At 42.8% G+C, this 24,124-nt stretch overlaps 1 protein-coding gene and 1 long non-coding RNA gene across 2 annotated transcripts in view; both read left to right on the top strand.

The window, feature by feature from the left end:
- Positions 1 to 715: 715 nt before the first annotated feature.
- MSN (moesin) overlaps positions 716 to 24,124 on the top strand; it is a 46,105-nt gene continuing 22,696 nt past the window's right edge. Inside the window, exon 1 of the mRNA XM_048075707.2 lies at positions 716 to 875. Coding sequence (XP_047931664.1) covers positions 864 to 875 — 12 coding nt within the window. The 5' untranslated portion in view covers positions 716 to 863. The remainder of the gene's footprint in view (positions 876 to 24,124) is intronic.
- LOC136791888 (uncharacterized) lies at positions 882 to 23,787 on the top strand. The gene is made up of 2 exons (XR_010834888.1): positions 882 to 11,281; positions 11,912 to 23,787. It is a non-coding gene; the product is annotated as an uncharacterized lncRNA (long non-coding RNA).

Genomic DNA, 24,124 nt, shown 5'->3' with positions numbered 1-24,124 from the left:
AAGTGGTCCTCAGCCTATTTCAGTCCATGAATTTGACTGCTCTTCTATACTGTGTAATTTTGGTGGTGGCCTCTGAGGAGGCTTGAGGACAAGAAGTGGTGAGTCTGCTGTGCTTCTGGAAGCCGCAGTCCTTTGTGTCTTTTATGTTTTCCAAATACCTGAAGCTGGATGTGTGCTTTTTAGTTAGAGCCGGCTATGAAAACCCCGTAAAGCACAGCATGCTCAGCAAACGCCCCACTCAGCCGGGAAGAGCACTGACAGCGCCACGGCTGAGCTGTACCCAGCGTGCATGACTCAGACGAAATGAAAGACAAAAGGATCTGTCATGCACCAGCGCTGGGGTCTTATTTTGAAGAGCGCAATCGCCCATAAAATCCGTTTATTTTTAAAAGAACGCGTTTAGCAAGGACCAGAAGTCCCAGCGACAGCTGGTATGTAAATAAGCTTCTGAGTCCGGGGCTTTCTCGGGTACCCGATGTCAGGGATGCGGGACCCCCCCGCCCCCGCGGCTTTCGCCCTGGCGGGCCGCTGCCATCAGCACCGCTCCCCTCCCGAGCCTGCCTCGCGGAGGACCGACGGACGGGGCAGGGGCGCACGTCTGTGCTTCGCCCTCCCGCGGCGGCGCCTCCCGGCCCGGCTCCCGCCGCCGCACGGCTGGAGCGAGCCGCGCCGCGCCCAGCTCCCGGGGCCGGGCCGCGCAGGGCGGGGGCGCCGCGGCTCCGGCCCCGAAGGAAGGCGGCCGGGGGCGGGGTCTGTGCCGGGACAGGCGGGCGAGAGGCGCGGCGCGGAGTCCCGTTAGAAGCGGTGCGGAGAGCCCCAGCAGCGCAGGAGGATCGAGCTGCCGTGCCCAGTCCGCCGGGAAGATGCCGAAAACGGTGAGCGCGCCGCGGCCGCTCGGGCGTCGCGGTTCCCCCGCCCCGAGCTCTCCCAGGGGCCTGGCGACGGTAGGGGATGGCGGAGCCGCGGCTGCCCGCCCGATGGAGAGCCGGAATGCCTTCCCTTCCCTTCCCGCCCGCGCCCTGCCCAGGCGGGGCCGCCCCAGCGCCGCGGCGGCGGGGCCCGAGGGGCTCTGGCGGAGCCGGCGGCAGCCGCGGGACGGCCGCGACCCCCGGAGGGACGGAGGAAGAGAGGAGGAGGGAGGGAGGGAGGGAGGGATGCGGCGGGCGGGGGGGAGCGGAGCGGAGCCGCCCGCCCCTCCATCTTGTGCTCCCCTCGCCTCCGGCCGCTTCCTGTCCCGTCACGGCACCCCCGCGCCTGGCGGAGCCCGGGCGGGCCGGGTGCGGGGCGGCCGGGGCCGGGGGACCCCGCCGCGGCGACCTCGCCGCAGCTGCCTGAGTAACGGCGCGCCGGGCAGCTCCCTCTGGCCGCTGCTCTCCTCCCCAACATGTCTGAATAAAGAGGTGCCTTCCTCCTCCCCGCTGCCTCGCCCGTGTCTTCCGCAGTCTGCACGCGGGCGTGCTGCTCGAGTACGTGTGCTCCGAGCTCAGCGTGTCGGACGAAGCTTTTGAGAGCGTGGCGGGGAGCTAATTAAATCTATGGCTACCTCTTGTGTGCTTTGTAGAGAGAAGTTCAGGGTTTTCACAACTTCTAATTAGTCAGTTTGAGTTGCTAGGGAGCCATGCCCCAGCTTGACTTGAAGTATTTCTTGGCTAGAGAGAGATTGGTACTTCAGAAAGTCTGTTCAAGTCTGTACTTGACTCTCCCTCTTACAGTAGTAGTTCAGTGACTAATAAGGAGGTTTGTTTTTTTTTTTTTTGTTTTCCAACTTAATTTCTCCTGGTTGGAGTAAAAGGTCCTCGCCCTTCATTGATAACACAGGAAGGAGCAGGCTGGAAGGCTCTAGATATTTCCTCGCTAGGAATGATCTGAAATGGCCTAAGCACTTCTAATCTTTAAGCTTACATGGGTGGGAGAGAACCAAACAAAAAACCCCCACCCTTCTGCAAGTGGAAGTTGAAACGGAATCCACCCTCAATTTTTTAAGTAGTTTAATTTTATCACTTTAGATACTAGGTGCCTGTTTGAATGACTTCTGCTTTTCCTGCTGTCTTAAATGCAGTCTCTCTGAGACAATATATCTGACAAAAAATCTGAGATTATTGTAGTTTGTTTTTTTTTTTAAGTTTAAACATCATCTTAAAGGATATCAAACTCAGTCACTTAAAGGTTGAGAAGACAGTATTTTCAAAAGATTTTGGAAAGTGTTTTTTCAAACAACAGCAACTGTTAGTGAAGAGTTACTTCTGAAAAAAAGGCAACAATTTCAGTAAGATAAACAGAAGTGGCTCAGGTTAGGGAACTCCTGTGTAAAATGTGGTTGAGATGTTTTAGCCAGAGGAGAGTTTACAATTGTGGAGTGACTTTTAGTATGAATCAGCCAAAAATTTTGCATATGTTGCAGAGAGGCTCATGAGGCAGGATTCCCTGCTAACAGGCTGAATCAAAGTGCTCTGCCACTGCATGACAAGGTGCTCTTAGCCTTTGAATCTGGAGACACACCCTAGGCTGGATTCATTTTCACAATCTGCTGCTTTCTGGCTACGATGGAGCAGTTCTGCTTTCAAGAGCTTTTAAAAACTGGAACAAATAAAGACATTCAGGTACTTAGCTGTATGTGGCAGATTCTGCAGAAAGCACTTCGCGTGTTTGTGCCTGTTGAGGTAGAGAGTGGCTGTTATATCAGCCACTTTGGTTTCCTGCCCCATCTGCCCTAATTGCAGACCCAACTGAAATAATATTTTAAACATCGTTTTTTGAGCTGTGGTTTGCAGGAACAGGAAATGCTGGCATAACTGTGTAATCAGTTCTTCATGTGAAAGAAACATGACTACTAGTGTGCTAGCTTTAGATTTGTTAATAGCTGCTTAATTAACAAAACAGTAAAATGCAAGTGACTTTCCTTAATCAAGGTCAAATGTGGGTGAAACCTGAGCAGTTAGATGTAGCTATATGTAGGCTTCATCACAAAAATAAATCCATTGTGAAGAAGACAGATGGAGGAAATGTTCCAGGGAACAGTTCTGGCTGGGCAGGAAAAACACTTGTGTCTAAAGTGTTTGGTAGCTCTTATCATTCATCTCACCAAGCTTACAGAACATGCTGCTGCAGCTGCTGTGTGGCTTGAGCAGCAAAACCTGTTGAGTTCTGAGTCCCTACTCTTTGTTAAGCTAGGCTAAATGTTAACACATGTAGCTAGAGATTGCCTCTTCATAACGTGAGATTTGTTCAGTGGCACTATGCTTTAGTGCACTATTAATAGGAATCCAAGATTAACTTTGGTAACCTTTGAACTAGTGGCACATGATTTTGCTGTTGTGAAGCATAATGTCTGCACAGTCAGAGTGGGTTTGGTTGTTGGAGGCCTTGTAGACTATAGAAAGTCCATCACAGATCAGCCTGCTTATCCTGCCATGCTCTCCACAGGAAGGCTTCGTTGTTTTATCTCGAGTGCTCTTACAGTAAGGCAACCAACTCCTGTTCGTAACTCTTTTATTCTGAAAAACTTGCAGGATGTAAACAGTTAAAGTGCACATGAAAGGGGGCATGTAATAATCCCCACACACAATTTGTATTGCAAAGGGGTGGAAGCAGTTAGGTGGTAAGATACCTCTTTCAAGCTATTGTCAACTCCGAAACTCCCCCGCTTGTGGGAAGTATGGTCATGAGTAGGCTCTGATCTCATGCTCACTGACTGGTCCTGAGTCATTTTGGGATGGGTAGAGCTGAATGTCACATTCTGTTCCAAATCCTGATAGAAGTGAATGAGATGTCATATTAACAAGCCACATTGTTAATCACTTCAATATTACAAAAAACTTTTTAGCTGGAGAAGAGTAGTAGAGGGGAAGGCCACCATTTTGTACCAGTCATGTCTGACAACTGGGCTGATATTTCAGGGTATTTTTAGCTATTGGAAAAAGCAGCGTTTCTATATCAGGTTTCGTTAACTATTTTGTCTGTGAATGTACTGGCTTAGTGGCTATATGAATGGATATATCACTGAGAACTTGAAATGTGAGCATCTGCCTTGTATAAAGTGTGTATTCAACTCTTAAAACTGTCTTATTGAACAAATCAGTATTAGGTAATGTAGCCTTCACTCACTGTAGAGAAATGGATTTAATCAGAGCTTGAATGTTACAAACAGCTTCAAACTGAGGTAGTAAAGTTTGGACTCCTTACCTTATTAGCAGAAGTAAGCTTTTCTCTAGATGTTGAGAACGTAAGTCTTCAGGTTTCTAGGGCAAAGTATTACTGCAGAAAAAATCATCTTGGACAAGCACAAAAGAACAGTGGGATTTGTGGATTTCAGCTCTATTGTGGTAGCTCAGATTTTTAAAAGTTCTTCAATACTGCTGCCTTTTTCCTCTATTTTCTAAAATTCAATGCAGTGGTGGCCATTAAGGCCTTCAAGGACACTGTAGTGAAAATTGATGGTCCTAATTCTCCATTGGACTCCAAAGGTCCTTGAAGCATATCTCCCTCTAATTTTTGGAATGGCATGGGTCTGGTTAGAAGGATGATAACAGAGATTAGGGATCAAGTATGAGGAGAACCCTCTGGATAATTAGTTTCTTGAGGTGTGGCAACTTGCTACTAAACACTGCAAGATGACAATTGTAAACAGAGTACTATGTTTGAGTAATTCCTATTTTTTTTTTTCTTGTGGAATTTGCTAGAGCTCTTGAAAGCTGGAAGGACAGGGGTGGACAGTGATGCAAACCATGACTTGTAATGGATGGATGCTGTACTTTTGGTGCCCAGGATTTGAATCTTGTTGTGCTGTGAACTATGAAGGAACACAAGGAACAGTTCAGATGTCTTCTCTCTTACCCAAGGGTTGGTTTTCAGATGGTGTATTTCCCTCTCTCTGTCCCTCAGTATAACCTGGGAAACTTGTCACCACTGAACAAAATTAGGCAGGCTTTGGTCTGGCACTAGTGCTAGCTTGTTGGTCGAACTTAATCCCTTGTATCTTTCTTCTAACACTATTACATGCATTGAATTGCAGTAAAAAGGTGTGATTGAGAGCTCCCAAAGATCTTGCTTTACACAGAAGCCCGTGTTGCCCTTGTTGGTGAATTTCAGATAAGTTTGTACTTCGGGAGCAACAGTAACTTACAAAGCATGCGGAGAGTGTCCTGAAACCTGGTAAACTACCAATTTGGAGTACAATGAATTACCTGTAGTAAAATACCTGTTGTGGGATGTAACAAACCAGGAAAGACAATTACACCTCAGCTTGTATTGTATTAATCATCTTGGTTCCTAGATTATGCAAGAATAGCAAGGTTTTACTTTTTGTGCAGATGAAGCAATTAACACTGACAATGAGCAAAAGCTTCTGTTCAGTACTTCCGAGCCTTTTATGCTGAAGTTAAACAGGAGTTTTATAGAATAAAAATAAACTTTATATTCACTCAGTTAATGCATAATTGTAAAATTTTACTTCCCCCTCTTATGGAAAGCCCTGAACCTAACTGGCAGTGCGCTGCAGAAGGCATCAGTTAGTGTTTTTAAACTGTAGTGAGCAAGAACTATTCTGAGTGCCTGATATGAATTTGTAGTCATGATCCAGTCTGTAAAACTAACATCACAGATTATTAGGGTTAAGAGTGTTTATTGTACCAGAGGTTCCATGGGACTGAATGTTAGTTGAGTCCTTTTTTCATTTTTGACCTCTTGATTTGTTACTTGAGGCAGATGAGCAAGAAGGAGGTTGGCGAGGTGCGTATAATAAAAGCAGCCTAAGGAAAGCTTTAGATCTGCTACTTCTGCTATAAGAATCCTGTGTTGAAAATAGTGCCTAATATCAGGGGGCTGGTCATCACTTCTAGCAAATACCCTGTCCCCTTAGCATTTGCAGGCACTACCTTTTTTGGACCTGCAAGGGGTTGCAGCACTTTCCTTTGGGTGACTGCCTCATCTGATTAATCACCCCTGAATGTTAATCACAATCCTTGCTTTTCTCAAGGGGATACTTCATAAGATGGCTTAATATGGACTCATTTTTTGACAGGAAATGGCATCGCTGCCTCTAGAGGAAACTTGTTTCAGTTGTTTTATGTATAATGGCTGGTGTGAACCTCTCTTTGCGCAGAGCTCACTGAAGTCTCTAGGTAGCTATCTGAAAGACAGCTGGCAAACTGAAACCAAGTGCTTCAAATACCTTCTGTGTTTGCTTCTTGTGAAGCTGGGATGAGGGGGGAACAGGACCCTTCTTGAGTTGCTGGGCTCTCCATGTCCTTTCTGATCAACTGACACTTCACTGAGAAACTTGTCTGGAAGAGGTAGCTCTGGCCCTGCTCCAGGCTATAAAGGAAACTGACTAAAAGCTTCCTCTAACTACGTCATCTCCTGGACTCTTTCCTGGCTTGGTACAGCTCAAACAGCCTTATTTGGCTGACTTGTTTTTCTGCCTCTGCGCAGCAAGAGGGCCTCCCTGAATTTGCACAATAAAACTGTTATCTGTGCTTAATTTTTGTTCTGAGGACTGTAATGGGGTCTGCTTCAAAAAGAGTTCCAAGATCTCAGCTCTAACTCCTGACCCCCCTCCCCCAGGTGTCTAGTTTGCCTGCTAGATGATGATACTGGAACTCAACATCACCCTGTGAGGAGTTTCCCTGCTGTTGCAGACATATTGCTGGAAAAGAGGAAATCCCTCCCTGCCTGGGAATAATCCAGGGCAATTAACTGATGTAAATGAAGAGCAGTAGTATGCAGCCAGTTAATTGCTTGCTTTTCCCTGGGGGTGTTTGAGAACAGCAGGAGTTTGTGTAGTGCAGACAATATTACTGCATCAAAGAAGTTTTTTTTTTTTAATTTTTTTAATCCCAACTGAAACATCTAAAGCAGGCTGAAGTCTAGATTCATGGAAAGCTACCCCTGGGTAAACCTCTTTATAACAACACCTACAGCTGTGCCTAGGTGGAGCATTCAAGTGTTCTGGAAGTTGTGGGCATAAAACCCATCCTTCTGACTCCAACAGTTAATGCTGACTCTTACTGTAACACGTAATATATTGTGCAGCAAATACTTGGCAGTGGTGTAGGAAGAAAAACAGTCACTGGCAGCCTTGGTGGTTATAAAACCGTAGGGATCAACTGCAACTGGTTGGAGGTTTCAAATCTGAAAATGCAGAGATCTGGGCCTTGCATTTGCCTGAGGCAATTAAAGCTGTAGTAACCATGGATGCAAGGGCAGATGATCTAGTGCTGCTTCCCTCCTGTGCATCTGTGAAACGATATCTTTACTTCTGTAAATCTGTGATCCTCCAGTGGAGTAGTGGGGCTGTCAGAAATTCCTGGTCTCTGTATAGCAGCTTTTTGAACCTGGGGAGAAAACACTCCAAAGTGTTTTTTAGTGGTATGATTTGAGCAAGGTGGTTTTTTTTTTCCTATTTGTTTTGATATCTCTGAAGCTGTAGTTGCCCTGAGGAACCAGTTTTCAAAAAGATAAATTTAGGTTTGAGGAATGATGTTTTGTTCTCATCCCATTCCCAGGCTAAAAAAAAAATAGGAGTATTTGGCCGTACTAGGTTTCTCTCCCTTTTGCCATTGTTGGTGGACTAATAGCTACAGACAAAAGTGCAGATGTGCTGCAAAAGGAGGAATGAATGAAAAAATTCTGAAGCTGATCAGCTCTGTGGAGAGACGTGATTAGGCAAGAATTGGATGGTGGTGTGGGAGGGAAGAGACAGGCTCCTTTCTCTGCCAGCAGCAATTCTGTGTAGAGAGAAGGAAATCTCTGAGAAGATCAAGAAAGGGACAACTGAAGTAGTGAAGCATAATGGCAGAGTATGCGTGGTCCGGACTGATCTATGCTCTCTCTTGCAAGCTTATAGCACTACTGATCAACAAGTTTGTTGCTTAGAGAAAGACTACGTAAAAGGACACTGACTTCAATAGTGTATTGGAGTGCGAATACTGCAAAACCACACTTCTGTTTTTTTGAGATTAAGTCAATGTCAGAGAATCTTGCATACAGCATATTGGAGAACTGCAGTTCTGCTGTTGTGTGCATTCCTGTGTTCTCCAGGTATTTTCTTTCAGCGGCAAAACTGATGTCTTCCTGCAGCCATGAGCCATTCTTGTCTGTCTGTATATCACTGACTTGTCCTTTTCTTGTTAGTAAGCCTTTATGATTCATAGCCTTCTTTTTCTCTGGATTTAAGGTGGGGAAGTGACTAAGTAGAGAGAAAAAAATCTGCCATTACAGTCCAATCAATCATTTAGTCACACCATTTAATAAAAGTACTTGGTTTTATGTAACAGTCTAATAAAGCACGAAATTATGGGCCAAATCTCTCCTTGCTATGGCTTTTAAACTGTACTGAACTTGGCTCTCCAGTATTAATTCTGCACTTTTTTTATAGTGCAAAAACTGAGCTGACAGACAAATTATTAGGGTGAAGCGTCAGGTCCCTCAGCAAACACACATACCAGTATTTTTTTTCCCCTATGGAGTTGTGGCTTTTTGTTCATAATGTGTCTAAGAATAATGAAGTGGAATTTTTTTACCCTCTGAATATGCTATTCTGGAATAGTGGATAAAAAAGTCTGATTCTGTTTCCTCAATATACTATGTGCCTTTTCAGGCTGGACGGACAAGAGGCTTCTGGTTGTACTTTTTTCTCTATTAAAATTCAGAACTTGTAGTTTTAAAATGATTATAATCCCCAGGACTTGCAGCATGGTGGCAAATGGTTCTGGAGGTACCTTCTAAAGAAGTAAGGTAGTTCTACTGCCAACGTATTCAAGTCACTCAACATAAAAGTAGTGATACAAAATCCACACAATACTTCATGATTCACTGATATGAGTGACACTGATATGAGAACAATTCTGTTAGTCCTTTTGGCATGACAACTCCCTCAATCAATAAGCCTACTTTAGTGAATGGTTTTTATGTGAATTGTTTTTTATGAAAGTAAGCAAGAGGTGTATATTTGTCATGGTGGGTGGACTGTAACATATTCTTTCCTGGGATGACAGGCTTTCCTTGTTACTGCAGTGTTAGTGTTTTGCTCAGAGAAAACAACAACAACCAAAAAAAAATAAACCAAACAACAAAAAAAAAACAAGCGAGGAACCTCTCTTCCTGTATTTGGTGCTCAAAAAATCCAGAAGTGTCTAGTGTCTCCTGAAGTAATTTTTTTTTTTTGGATAAAACACTAAAGTGAACCCAAACTGATGGAATTTTGACCCACCCCCTGCAAACCTGAAAGCAGTAAGTTGCTGAAGACTTGTGGTTTTTTTGCAACAGCATATCATTAAAAAAAAGAGCAAGTGTTGTCAGCTACAAAAAATCAGTAGATACTGATGGGCACAATGTATACCTACTGGTGGGCACAATGTATACCTAGGATGTTGTGGTGACAGACGCGTATGCGGAAGTGAGTTGAAGCTCAGGAAAAAAAAAATCTTTTGCTTTATCTTGTTTCTGTGGTTCATTGCTAACATCTCAAGATGAGAACCTACTGCAAGCTGCAATGTAATGTATTATGCTTGGAATACTTCTTTGCACACCTAATAGAATAGAGATTTCTTTCAAATGTGGGTGCACTTTAACATCATCAGCTGTAAGAACATATCCCTGTAGTGTGTGTCCTGAATCTCTCTGTCAAAAGACAGAACGAATGGAAGGACTTTGAGTAAATATCAGAGCAATCAACTGAAGATGAGAGGCAGTACTGAACAATACTTGCTTCAGCATCATACACAGGAAATACGATGCTATTTTAGTATTTGTTCTGTCAGATTTTTACTTGATCATTCAGCATTTGTCAGATGTCTGGATTGCTTCTCTTTTGCTGCTTCGGTTTTGGCATTCGATATATAAGTTTTGTTGATTTCTCAGTACTTCATTCACCTCTGTGCAAAGCCTCTTCTACCAGTAGGGACCAAATGCAGATGAAATGTCCAGCCACTTCTCTCATGGCTAAGCTTTGATGAAAGTGTCTTTCATTCATGTAAAATTATCATGTAAAAAAAGGCTGTTCTGCAGGTGTTTTTTGGATAGAACCCTTCAAATTTGCATGAAGCATTTTGAGTTTAGGATTCATTGCAAAATAATTGCAAAAATAATTGCAAGCAAATCATAATTTGCTTCTCAGTAAGCTGATTCCCTCCCTCTTGGTGAGGGGAGGAGGAGGCAGGTGTCACATGACTTTATTTTTGTATTTTGCTATCATATGCTGCATTACTCTGTATTTTCAAGTTTTTCCTCATCTCTCTTCAAATGACTGTGTCCAAACACCTTGGTCTCGGGAAAGTCTGGTGTAAGGGACTTCTTCAGTGAAATGCTTTTATGATATTCTAATGGCAGCTTTAGTGTGGTAGTGTTAGGAAGGATTTGAAAATAATTTCAGTCTGAAGGGGTTCAGAAAATCTTGTAAAACAAGCAATTTTGTTGGTCTGCCATTCCATTAGAGGAGGAAGGGTTATTAGATGCATTCATGTGGATCTATCTGTTTTCATGACAAGCCTGAGCAAGAGTAGTGGTTAGCAGGCAGCTTTACTGTTTCCAGTGTTCTGAAGATGTGCAGTTTGGTGTGAGGTCTCTGCATGCAGGAATCTTGAAGGAGCCCCAGGCTTTGATCAGAGTTGAAGTACTGCCTATAAATCCTTGCTGCTGTTCCTTGGCTTATGGGGGGTGGGGTGGGAATTGAAAATGTAAGAAAAACCAACCCTGTACTGCAGGTCTGAATAAAGAGCTAAGCTCTCAAGTTGAACTCCGAATGTCCCTTGCAGAAGGTGCTCTGCAGGCTCCTTGCCTCAGGTTGGTCTAGTTAGTTCTACTGCTTACTTTCATAGGTTATATTTGCATGAACGCTGGCAGGAGCTGTGCTCAGTGTTTGGCTATTTTTCCTCCTACTGTATATGTTTGACTGTGGAGATAGCGCACATCATCTCTGTTTGCTGAGGAGATTTGAAAGACCTGGATATTGAAACTGTAAATCGTATGAGGAAACTGCTCCTGCCCACTTGATACAAGAAGTCAGTTTCCACCATGAGCATTGTAAAGACTTTTGTTATTACAGGGTAGCTCTGCAGCAACTTCTGCAGTCTTGTAGAATTATTAAAAGTTAAGCCAAGAGAGGTCATTAGAAGAAATCTGGTCCCACCCAATGCTCAGAGCAAGGCTGATTTCAAGGTTGGATCGTTTTCTAAGTTGGATTGGATTGTTCAGGTTCTTGAGCTGTTTGAATTGAGATGATACTTCTTTAACTTGTTCACAAGCATAGTTTGGAAAGTACTTGGATTTGCAAAATATTCTGTAGGTGACTGGAGGTTCTTAACCTTATCTTCAGGAGTGCAAAGGCATGGAGACAGTGAAGGAGCTAGTCATGTATAATGACAAAAATGTATCAAAAGCAACCCCTTTTAAAAGAAATACATAGTATAAGCCCAGTTACTACTGAGTATGGCTAGTTTATCTGTTCTGTTTGCTGGTACAGTTGATCCATGCAATGTCTCTGGTCGTGTCCAGGCAGTAATCTAAAAACACTTTCCCGCAGAAAGGTATTGTAGGCCAGGAGATCACATTAAACTGTCAGAACTCTGAGCAGGATAGCTTCTTAGCATTGCTTATAGCATTGTTTCAGGAGATGCGGCCCTGTAGCAAACTGGGAATAGTTTTTCTCAGTAGCAGTTCACTGGGAGTCTAAAGCTTTATTGTGTTAAGTTGTAATCCAGTTTCTCTATAGAACTGTAAAGACAACTAGACTTTATCAAGTTTACCAGATACAAATACTATTCAGGTAACTGTAACATTTTTTTTAAATAGGCTTTGCTAGAACACCCTGAAACATTAAAGATGAAAATACTCTGGAGAGGAATGGGTAGTTAAGTGCTTTCTTACATTCAGAATTCTTTTTTTTTTTTCCTGCTGTTTAGTCAGGCTGTGAAAGGCAACATGATGCAGAATGCTATTTATTGGTCGAAATGATGCCCTCTGCTACAGCTGTTTTTTGACTGTGGTTCCATTATGGCATCCTGTGATGTCTGCCCAATCTATAAATGTCAACTAACATTTGCACTTTAATCTGCATGTAGTAAAGGTGGTATGTGATGAGCTTGTACTTAAAAGGAAGACATATTGTTAATAAATCTTACTTTACCATTTGGTTTGCGAGGCATTTAGCCATGTCTTCATGTATGTATCTAATGCAAAGTGATACCTGATACTTGATATCAGGCATTCTTTTCAAATAACTCAATTTTAAGCAATGCATTTCAAAATCGTGTAAGTGTGAACTCCTTGATCTAGTTTATTAAAGGCTGCAGTTAACTTGGTTTCCTGTTTAAGAGCTTTGATGGTTTGTTGCCACTGAAGAGTTTTGCTCACATCTGTGTGGTCCTGCCTTACATTGGCTCTGATAGTTCAACTCAACAGTGAATCAGTTCTGACTTGCTAGCACAACAGAAAGCTGGGTTAATGGCAAGTTCGCATGTGGCTTGATTAGGGGGTGAATCTTGGCAGGGGGTTGTGTGAGAACCTGAGTCACTACAAAGGGTCATAGAATCATCTGTGTTGGAAAAGACCTTCAGGATAATCAAGTCCAACCATCAACTTGTCCTGTCAATAAACCATGTTCCTCGGTGCCATGTCCACGCATCTCTTAAATACCTTCAGGGATGGGGACTTTACCACGTCCCTGGGCAGCCCACTCCAATGCTTGACCACCCTCTCTGTGAAGTTCTTCCTAATATCCGGTCTAGACTTCCCCTGGTGCAAGTTGAGACCATTTCCTCGTGTCTTATCGCTTGTGCCCTCCTCACTGCAACCTCCTTTCAGGTTGTTGTGGAGGGGGATGAGGTCTACCCTCAGGTTCTTCTCCACACTAAACAACCCCAGTTCTCTTGGTTGCTCCTCATAAGTCTTGTTTTCTAGTCCCTTCACCGGATTTATTGCTCTTCTCTGCAATAAAACAGGATAAAATAGGATTGCCTGGGGGTGAGGAATAAGAAGCGATTGTCTCCTCCAATTGTATCCAAAGAGAGTCATCTTACACTTCCACCTTCCTGTAATCTGTGCTAGTAGCAGTGTTTCTGTGTCAGTATAGTGAATGGGACCAAGGAAATGATCTTGCTGGAAAAAATAACAGATAAGTTATTCTCAGCCTGACTTACTCTTTGATCCTGCTTGTTGTGTAGTCATGGTAGTGCTAATACTGGTCCAAAGAAGGCAGTGGGACTGTGCAACATGGTGACAGGCCTTTTGGGATGATTTGTGGTGGTGGGACCACACCCAGAGCGTGCTGGCACTGCTCTCTCCAGGCTGCCGCCAGCAGCTCTACACCCACTTGAGTCTTCTGGGACACAGGGCTCTCTCTATCCTGGTGCTGTAGCTACTCTGCTCTATATTAGGAAAACTCAAGTGTTTGAACTAGACGGAGCTTAAAATAACAAAAGGTACTTCAGCAATCACAAACTGGTCTTTTATAAACTATGTACAGTCCCAATAGAACTATTTAAAACCTAAAATAGGTTGGTGGAGAGGGAAGTGAATGTGGGTGGGGAAACTTACACTTAAAAAGTAGTGTAAAACTGAGCTGTTCCAGGGAAATCCTGTATTTTAGGGAACCATGACCTAAATAGATGTGAAAAGGCAGTGAGACTACATGAGACCCTGTACTAAAAAGAAGTTGCAGGATTTGTCTAGCACACTGGCTATGATAAAGCTGAAAATCACAGGATGATGAAACAGCTTTACCTCACATTTGACTCTGCCTGCAGTTAAATTTGGAGGGATAGCTCATAGTCTGGGCAGTCAGATCCCACAGTAAGGCTGTGTTCTAGCTCCTAGAAATCTGGCTATTGTTCAGATATTCAGTGAGCTCTGTGAGCTGGCCAAGAACTTGAAATGCCACACCCAGGCATTGCCTTGGATGTCTGAAAAAGGCAGCCCCTGTGTACAGCTGCCCTTCTTGTTATCAGTGAGCCTAAGTGCTGGATGACTCTTGGTTGAAGAACAGAGAAGCATGTGAAACAGTTGAGCACATTTCTGACTTGTTCATCCACACATGAGAATCCTTTTGGAAGGATGAGCTCAGTCACAGCAGTGATCTCTGTGCTGTCTTCCCTGTGGAAAAGTCTCTTGAATGATAACTGGAGCTTCTGAGTATGGCTTTTTTTTTTTTTTTTTTTACCGCCCTAAATTCCAAGTTACTGCTAAAACAGTTCTTAACTACAGGTGAATTTGAAGACCTTTACATAGGGAGTGAGTTGTTTAGTCTATTAGCTCATGAACCTCAGGTACTTATGGTACATGTGATTCCTTTATACAGCTCATGCTTGTATTGTTATCATCCTGTCTTGATCTTGTTTTGAGTTATTTCCAGCCGAAAGCTGCTTGTAATTTTGGCAGGTATCCACTGGGTGCTAGGTTTGGAAAGCTTATTGGCTATTTGGAAATGCATCTTGACTACTAGGCTTGTCTGTTTTAAACACTTGCAGTGTCTTTGCAGCTGCTAAATGATACTGGGAAATCCTCTGCTGGAAGAGAAGAACTGGACTTAAGCAAGTTTAGGGGGGAACAAGCTGCTAAGTCTTCTCAGAAAATCTGATATGCTTCCGTGTTGGTGGGGTAGGGTAATGGAACTGTTTTGTGAGTTAAGTTACTGCAGTAACAGACAGGGTCATAACACTAGTGTATGGCATAGATTTTACTCCAGTGGTGGTGAGGGAGCAAAATACTTGTTTGTAACCTGTGATTAGGATTGTCTAGGGGGTGCATGCAATAGCTGCGAGGAATGTCACACATACCACTGCTGGCATTTCAAACATGCCCACTGTCCTGCTGACTGCCATTAAATTGAAGAGCTTTAAGGAGGGATGTGGTTAAGCTCAGACATGTGAAGCACAACGGCCAACCCCACTATTACGGTACAGAGGCTAAAACAAGCATATACTGTTTCTCTAGAGAATAGCACCTTCTAACATGCACAAAACAAATGGGTGTTAAAACAAACCACCACCACCAAAAAAAAAAAAAAAAACAACACTCCCCCCACTCCAAACAAGTGAAACAAACCCAAATCTAGCTCAGAGTGTAGAATTTGAATGATGGCAACTGCATATGGCTAGACTTTGCTTTGAGTTTTCCCTCTTGATACAAAAGTTGTAGAAGAGGGGGAAGTTTTTTTCCCCCATGTTTTTTCATCTTCTGGATTTGACTAATGAAGTATGTTGTCTCTAGCCTAAATAGCAGGTACAAAAATAGTTGTTCTAAGGCCTGACTTCAAACTAGCTCTAAAGGAATAGTAAATGGCAACATTATGGCTTGGAGCAGCTACAGGAAAGCGAAGGGAGGTGTATGAGGAATCTATTTATGAGAGAGGAAATGGCAAAAATAGAGGAATTGACCCATTGCACAAACTTGTGAATAAGTTGTGTAATAAATGTCCTGCAAACATCTGTACTTGACTGCAAATCTGGGGATCCACCCATGGCTGCTTTTACTGGCTTAGTACTTCTATCTTGCAACTCCTCTTGTCAAACTGAAACTTGTTTGCACTTCAGACAGGGTTACAGGCTATTAGCAGCCACAATGTTGAAATACCACTGGTGGGACGTAGCTAGTTACCATCTATATGGTTGAAAAGGAAGGAATTATATTCAAGTAGATTTAACTTGGAAACATTAATGACTCTGGAAGACTTGATATGTAAGGTGCAGGGAAATTCCCTGTGTGATTTTTTTATTTTTTATTTATTTATTGTTTTGAATGACTTACTTTGTAGTAATCTTCTTATGAAATAGAACTCTTTCAGGAATAAATGTTCCCTGGGAGCCCAAATCTGATCACTAGTTAAGCTGGGTAAATGATGTCCATAGAGTTCTAAAATTCCAAGTTCTCCAACCCATTAAGAGGCATTGATATATAGCCCTGGCTTTGCATGGCCCCACGTTCTAGTGCATGCTTGGTAGCACTGTAGTAAGAAACCTGGACTTTGAAATGCCGATTATGAGAAAACAGAAAAGTTGAGGCAGAGTGGTTCAGTGAAGGTAGCCTCTAAAGAAAGGCAGCTGCAAATGCCAGTCCCTTTGGATAAGGAAGAAGCTTTTCTGAGTCCCTCTTGTGAGCTCTGTGGATGTGGTTTGAAGAAGATCTGAGTTTTTGAAGAGGGGGGTAAGTCTCTAAGTTTGGAACCAGTAAGTTTGGTTCTCTACCTCTTGTGGGGTGGGGGAGTGGGGGGAGAAGCCTTAGCTTATATAAGGATGCCTGAAGTAGACTCCCTGATTTAATATGAGTAACTGATCTCTTGTCCTGCAGGGAGGATCTCCTTGCATTCAACTTTTTTACCCTGTACTCAGGACCCTATGAATATCAGGTATTGATCAGTTTCGAAGGGGGATTTCAGCAGGAAGCAAATTGTGGCTTCTCACACTTGGTTTCAAGAACCAGAAAAGCAACAAAGTACTGCTGTGTTGCTCTGTTCTGTAGACATTAATTTTTCAATGGCAGAAGGTGTCTTCAAGGAAACTGCCTTTTTTTAAAAAAAAAAAAAGTTTACCCCTGGCTGTATGGAAGAATTTTACTTTTCTTATCACTGGGGGATGAGCACTCTAGCTCATCTCATAATAGAAAGGATGGAAATAATGGAAAATGGAAATAATGCAGCAGCAATAAGTGTTTAAATGCTAGAATTGATGCAGTAAGGTACAGCTTATTGCCGCACTTTATTGTCAAAACGTTTGCATAATGGATTTGTGAGGAATTGATCATGAGAAGGAGGAACTGAAATGTAGAGTATCTCGTCCATGAACCTATGCATTGGTACAGAAAAGATCCAAAAAAAAAACCTGTGCCCTGCCTCTGCTGTCCGTTGTAGCTCTGCTGATGAGGGCAGTCATGGTAACTAGTTTCTCTTGCTAGTGCCCTGGAGTACTGCTCGGTGTCAAAGATAGGTAGACCTTCTCCGATAAGAGGCTGTTCTGCTGAGAACTGGCAGCATGGGGCATTTACTGATAGGCCTCTTCACGTAACTCAATCTTTATTTTCAGTGCTTAATTTTTTTTAAGCCTGTTGCACTCAGTTCCAGTGTACAGCTTGTGTTCCTGCCACCATAAGTCTAATAAAGAGGTTTTTTTTTGTACTGTGGCGAATAAGTATTTTCGTGAATGTGTAGCTTAGATGGCTACTTGCTGGGCCAGTAAGCATAGAGGCCTTGCTCTTCAGCTAGAAAGTTCCATAATGTGGCAAGAAAGGTCTTGAGATGTTTGCCAACATGATGAACTGTAATTGGTTATAGTATGTATCTCAATCTGCTGAATGAGCAGAATAAAGAGTAGAGACAAAACTCATGCAGGTAGAATGCAGTTTGTACCATTATTGTTTTTTCAGCCCAGTTATTAATAGTGTTTTGTTTTTTTCCACAAAGTAGACAAGTAGGGGATAGTAAGTGTGCAGTAAACAATGGTCATTAACGTATAAATTCTGTGGAGTTAGACTTGCAAAGCCTCTTGGTGAGTCCAAGGTGGTTGGGAGGGGGGCAGGGATAATCCTAGAATTCTACTCTTGTGTTCATGTGGACAAACAACTTGCTACTTTAATCATTGGTTCAAAAATCATCTCTTGTGGTAACAGCTAAGTAAATTAATATTTAGGACTGTGACATTACAGTTTGACAGGGTTTGTATTAGGGTAAGTCGCTTCTTCCCCTACCCCACCAGTGTTGCTAAATCCATCCAGAAAGGTGCATTTTGCTGGAAGTTACAGAGAGCGTTTTCTGCACTGGCAATGCTCCCCCTGTGTCACTGCTGAAGTGAGACAAATTGTCAGACATGTACTTGTGTCAGGGCATGTCTGGTTTCCTCCTGCTCAGGCTATGCCTCCTCCACCCGTTCTCGGTTCTGTTTCTGCAAGTAGACTCTTCAAAGCTGTGAACTTTCTCAATCTGCACTGCTGTCACTGCAGCTCACTTCCTGTGGCAGCTTCATAGTCTTGCTGTTCTCAACAACTTTGTTCGGTATCTGTGTGAAAACTGCAACTTGCTGCCCACATAGGCCATCTTGCCTCACTGGAGACTGAGGAAGGAGTGGAGGGGGGCTGCAGCTGTCATGTGGCTTTGAGGTGTGGCTCTACAGTGTTTTTAGGAACTGATCTGGCTTGTTGCTGTGCTTATTCATGGGGAGGGAACAGGACTGTTTGAGCCTAGATCCAGTTAGATGTATCTGTATCACTTCTCTAGCCTGGCTTGCTGGTGCTTGCACCTGTGAGAGAACAGGGCTTCACAGTCAAATGGAGCTCCAGCAGCTGCAACCTCCCTGCCTCCAGACTGGTCTGCATGGCAGTGGGATGGGGCACACAGCTCACAATGCCTTCAATGGCTTCAGAGGGTACCACGGTTACCAGTAACTTTGTGTCCTGAGATGTGAGCTCATGGGGTGCCTTCTCCTAGCTTTTCCTCAGTTTACTCTTCACCCAACTTGCTTTTCTATGATAATCATGCTGCAATTCAAATGATTTATTCTTTTATCATTTTCAGTTCAGATACTGACCTAAGTATGAGATTTTATTGAAGGGACTCAAGCACATCTACCATTTGATTTTCAAATTAAGAAAGGTGTTGTTTTTTAAGTAACACCTGTGTTTACATGTAACACGTGATTCTGTGGGTATACATAGGATAGAGCAGCAGCACACTGTGTACATTACCACAGGGCTATGCACATAAAGCCAGTGGCTATGCACTCTCCTTGAGGACTTGTCAGATCACATTAGGTCACTCAGCAGCAATAAGCACTTTCCAGTGAGGTCTGGAGGATGCTGCCAGCTTCTCATGTTTTTGGTCTAGAGCCCAGTGATGTGTTTCATAGCACACTGCATGTATGGTCTCTTCCATCCTACAAGGATGGCAGTGGTGGGGGATAAGGTAACAGGGCAGCAAAATATCTGTTATTAAAGGTAGTAAGTGGAGCATCTTTCATAGCCTACAGACAACAGCTCTTGATGTCTGTCAGATTCAACTTGGACAGCAACTGAGCCCATTAACTGAGATCCAAATACGTAGTCCATTGTTCCTTTTGTATCTGGCTGCTTATAGGGAAGCCACTCCTCCCTCTGCAGGTGTTTTTAATTTAGTTTTACTGTAGGTGTGAACTGAATTTTTCCTCAGTAGATAACACTGTACTGTGGAATTCAGCAAAACAATAGGTGAAACTTTCCTGTAAGATCTGTGTAAACCTGCTATTTCTTACTGAGTCCAACTCTTACAGTTGTGCAGTAATGACAGCTATATCTCTCTTTTTTGTATAAAGTAGTCTGAAATTTGTAATATTGAGCTAGTTTTAAACAGCGGTTTAAAGAAAGGTAGTATGCTTACAAGATCCTTAGGCATCTCAGTACCTTCAGAAAAGTGAGCCACAGTCTATAAGTGACTGTCATGTGTTGCTTCTTAGTATGCAGCAGATGCAGGAAGTTGGGATGTGTTTATAATTAGTGTATCACTGAAAGGTACAGTCAACTCAAAATCTGTCTGGTTTTATTGGAAATGACGTTAAAAATAGTTCTAACTGATTATTACTTCTGTAAAATAATCTTACATGCTGTGCTGTCAAATGTGGAAAGAGAACAGAAGATGGATGGGGAAAGGACTTTTTTTTTTCCTGTTACAACAATCATGGTGGTATCTTTACCTGTTGAAATGTTTTTGGATAATGATGATTGCTTGTGTCTATTTTTAGTTTTACCTGGAGATGGCTAAGATATATATGTGGAAGGAAGCTGAATTTTTCTTTAATATCAGCTCTTTATCTTCAGAGTCTGCTCTGAAATCACTAGAAATCCCTTAAAGGGTGAATTCCTTCCAAAAAAAGGCCAAGACAGAATTGGTGTCTGGGATGTTATAGCACATACTATGTAGCACGTAAGCTGTACTTCAGTCGCACTGGCACTGAGTACATCAAAGGTGGGCAAGCTTCCTCCTCCATTTTATTATGGTGACTCTATTCAAACTGTCACAGTGGAGTGGGAATGGGACGCCTTCCTTGGCCATGTTAGGATCCCTATGGTTCCAGTCAAGTGAGTAGTGCCATTTCCCAGTTGAATGGGGAGGAAGGTGGCTGAGAGTGGTGAAGTGCTGGGGAGCCATCTGCAGGGTTAATTCTCAGTGGGGGCTGCAGCCTGGCAGGGCCAGGGCTGGTGCCTGGGGTGTGCCTGCTCCCTGCTGGTGTTCTGCTCCTGATGAATTTAGGGGTATGAAAAGGCCCTTTAAGACTGCTGGAAGGGGGCTGGTTTAATTAAATGTAATCCCTTTAGAAATTGCAAGCACTTTCATATGACCTGAGTCCAGCCTCACCCTGACACAAAGGACACAGGACTGTTTTTGGAAGAGTGCTGGTACTCAGAAAAGAGCCAGATGTCTGTGAGTATCGCTGGTTCTGCAGATGGGGGTCACTACCTGTGACGCTGTTTAGAGGCAAAGCAAAGTGCTATGTGGATTGGTGTGCGACTCCTGTCCTTCCAGCAGGGCACTGCGCCCACAAGCATGGAAGGTGGCAGGGCCCATGTTAGGTGGCTGCAGCAGGGAGTGGAATATGTGGCCCTGAGAAGCATTTGTCACCTCAGAAAAACATTCGTTTTTTTAGATAGTGACACGATTCTAATTATACCTGTTAGACTGCTGTTAGTCTTGCTGAAAGCCAAAACTGGGAAAGTTTTTTGATTTCTAGGGTACCTTGTGAGATCTTGAGTTCCTCCTGCATCTTCAGCTGGATATGATGTACTTCTTTAGCCAGAGCTTGTGCCACTAATGCATGGTGTTAGTTCCAGTATTGTTACTTGCATCAGCTCTTGGTTGAACAGATGCTCTATAAGGGTTGGCTAGCCAGGAGTTTCTTGTTAACTTCTTTTCTGTGACAGTGAAATGAGTAATAAAAAATTATTTTTCCCTAGTTGTAGTTATGCCACTTTATCCAGAAATAGTCCACTTGGTGGCTTGAACCTGGAAAACAGTATCTGAAGCTTGAGGTCTCCAGACCAGTACTGTGTAACAGCCTCCTTGCATTCAGGAAATCCAGGGAGGAAAGAAGCTTTAACTCAGGGTCAGAGTTCTGTAGAGGTTGATACTCTGTTGTGCTGACTCTACCTATTATTCTGACATGAATTTCCTAGTGCTCTGTTCCTGTCTCAGTCTGACAAACAGAATTGTCTGTTCTACCTCTTACACTGCTTCATACACTGTGGTGTTAGTACAAGTAATACATCTGTTATTTAGTGTGATGGTATCAGTCCTTCCTGTTTGTTCTTTCATATACAACAACAAACTCTCATCTTAGGAAGAAGTTATAACAGGTTATTAGTAGGGATCATTTAGAGACCTGGAAGAGAACTGATAATCATTGCTGCTAGTTTATTGGGAATCTGAGTGGGGCAAAAAGTGAAACTTGAGGATATACCGGTGGGCAATGTTAACGTTTCTGAAAAGACGTGTTGCAAATAGGTGCATGGTACTGCTATTAAGTCTGTTTCCTGTAGTCTGCTAGACACCATGTGAGGAGGGTGCTGTTACGAAAGCTTTTCTCTACCAAAAGGAGCTTGCTTTGGCTGCTCTTGGGGCTAAAACAGTGTCTTTTCCATGCAAGAGCTTCTGTTTGTGCAGGGGGTCTTCCTAGAGCCACTGTCCTTGGCTACAGGAAGTGCTTTAATATGCTTTGGTAGTGGCAATCTGTAGCTGTGCTTAGACTGGTAAAAACAATGGTAATTCCTCAAAAAGAGAAAAGGAAGAGTTGCTAGGTTTCTAGCTCTTTCCTGTAGCCATTATGAAACAAATCAGTTAAATATGGGCTTTTTTTCTTGAGTATTTTTTATGTTGGTGAATGTAAAGTTGCCTGTTGAAATGCAATAGTTAAACTTTCTTGTAATGTGCAAGATGGGCTTCTCTAGAAGCTTTTCATACAATATTGTTAGCTGTTTGTGTACAAAATACTTTATTAAATTATAATGGAAAGACAAAAGCCTATTCAGAGGCCACCTACCACGGTAAAACTTCTGCTAGTTTAAGATCTAAGCAGAACTTGAGGGTTTCAGACACTTGGATGCGTCAGTGCATGCATTATATATGCTAAGATGATAAAAATTCAGTTAGTTTAAATAGAGCTTCAGTATAATTTACTGCATTAGGATAGCATTCTTGGTAAATTGGTTGATGATGAAATTCAGTAAATCCTCTAAAAATACATCCTGAAAGTTGAAAGTTTAAGAAAAGAGTTTAGTAACCGTCAGTTCTGGAAAAGGAATTGGAACGAGTGCTGCCACTCTGGTGCTTGTAATCTGATCAGTTGTGGGTAGTATCTTTTTGTCACTGTGTTTTCTCCTGTTGCTAGCATCGAAGAAGTATGTGCCTTGCCTGTCTGGGGTGACAGAGCTAGAGCAGTGTATGCTCAGCAGTCCAAGTTGGTTATCTTATTGAGGAGCATTTTATTCTGTTTGCAGCCAGAACAGTAAGCACACTGATGGTTGTGCTTGCCCTCAGATGAAGGTGTTGATGAGGAATCAGACTCTTACAGTCTTGTTCAGTCTCCATGTCTAACTGACTGTGTTCTAGAGTATTCTAGTATTCTTAGTGGTCTTGATACATTCACCCTGGGAAAAGCAGTTAAATTTTTCATGCATGTCTTTATGGGGCAAAGTTTGAGCACCTGTAGACAAAAGGGTCCTTGCAGTGTCTTAATTCAGGCCTAGTGATTAACCATTTCTGCACTGTTACTTGGAAGACACTGTTTTTTTCTGGGATCAGAGCTGTAATATTACACTACAGTTATTTCTCAAGAGGAGACACATCTATGTTTATTGCTTCGTAGATGCTAGGATGTTTATTCTAATAAAACCTCATTAAATGGTTTAGAAATAAAAGTATAAAAGCTTAATGCTAGTGAATCTTGAGGCTCTTCTTGCTTAGAGTAAGCACTGATAAATTAGTGGTTTAAAAGCACTTTGGCAGGGTAACTCAAGGAACAGGACAAATAGATGAGTCTAAATTATGATGGGACTGGATTATGCTGGCTTTCTTCTGATACAGCACTCTGTTACACAAGGGGTACGCAACATCTGTGTTGGGCAGTACTCAGCTGTGCGTGCCTCAGTAACATGGTTTAACTAAAACTAGTATTTCAGATGATTGAGGAGAATGAAGGCAAGCATGTAGTGCCTGGCATTTACTTGTCAGGTAGAGGTTACAGCAATTTATAGATCTCTGGTAGCTTCTGTCTGAGCGGCAGACAGAACCCATTAAGGGAACAGTGAAACTGCCTGAGAGTAGGGTGATCCCTGGGTATCTTTCAGAACAAAGCTTCTTTGGTGCTTGTTTTTTCAGGCTCTTTTACATACTGGAAGAACCAATTCGTATTTCTGTACCAGTACTTAGGCTCTTGAAATGAAAAAAACACCCCAGTAAAGCTGCATCTCCTCTGAATAAATGGCTTCTTACCTGCTAACTGGGAATGCAGACCAGTGCCTCCCGCTACCTGTAATGGTGGAAATCTCACTTTGTTTTTCCAGTTCATAACTGGCTTAAAAATTCCATTTGGTAGCATATGTGTGTTTTTTTCTTTTTTAATTTTTTTCTTCCCCCACATCAATGAGGCTTAACAAAGCTCAAATTTACAGCAGCATTTCAGCCCTGTATTAAATGTCAGTGGTACATCTCAGGACGTGCTTCAAAGCGCCACCATCCCGGTCTTTAACAGCAGTCTGCTATTTAATTTGTTAAAACTTTGTTCAGATCAGGGAAGCTAACATTACCGGGGTGTGGTTCTTTTAAAAAAAAACAACAAAAAACAAGGCTGTTTCCTGTGGTATCTTAGCTCATGCTGTCTTCTAAAATAGCATAGCCTGAAATTGGAAGTGTGTACCCCATTCAAGACTTTACTACTCCTAAACCTTAGATTGCTACTCATCTTGAGAACAGAAGGCTTCTACTAAGCAAAAAAGTACATTTCATCTTACTGAATGTACTAACTGAAGGATAACTGGTCAGGGAGCTTAACTACATTTAAGTGAATGACAGTGGAGGAATTGTACTGGTTGTACAGTGTACTGGTTGTAGTATAGGTCCGTATTTTACTGTGCTAACAAAGGTGTGAATCTTACAAATAATTCTGCAAGAATTATGCAATTC

Source organism: Anser cygnoides, chromosome 13, assembly GCF_040182565.1.
Source record: "Anser cygnoides isolate HZ-2024a breed goose chromosome 13, Taihu_goose_T2T_genome, whole genome shotgun sequence".
In the NCBI taxonomy this organism is placed as follows: Eukaryota; Metazoa; Chordata; class Aves; order Anseriformes; family Anatidae; genus Anser; species Anser cygnoides.
This window is presented reverse-complemented; position numbering and strand designations above follow the sequence as displayed.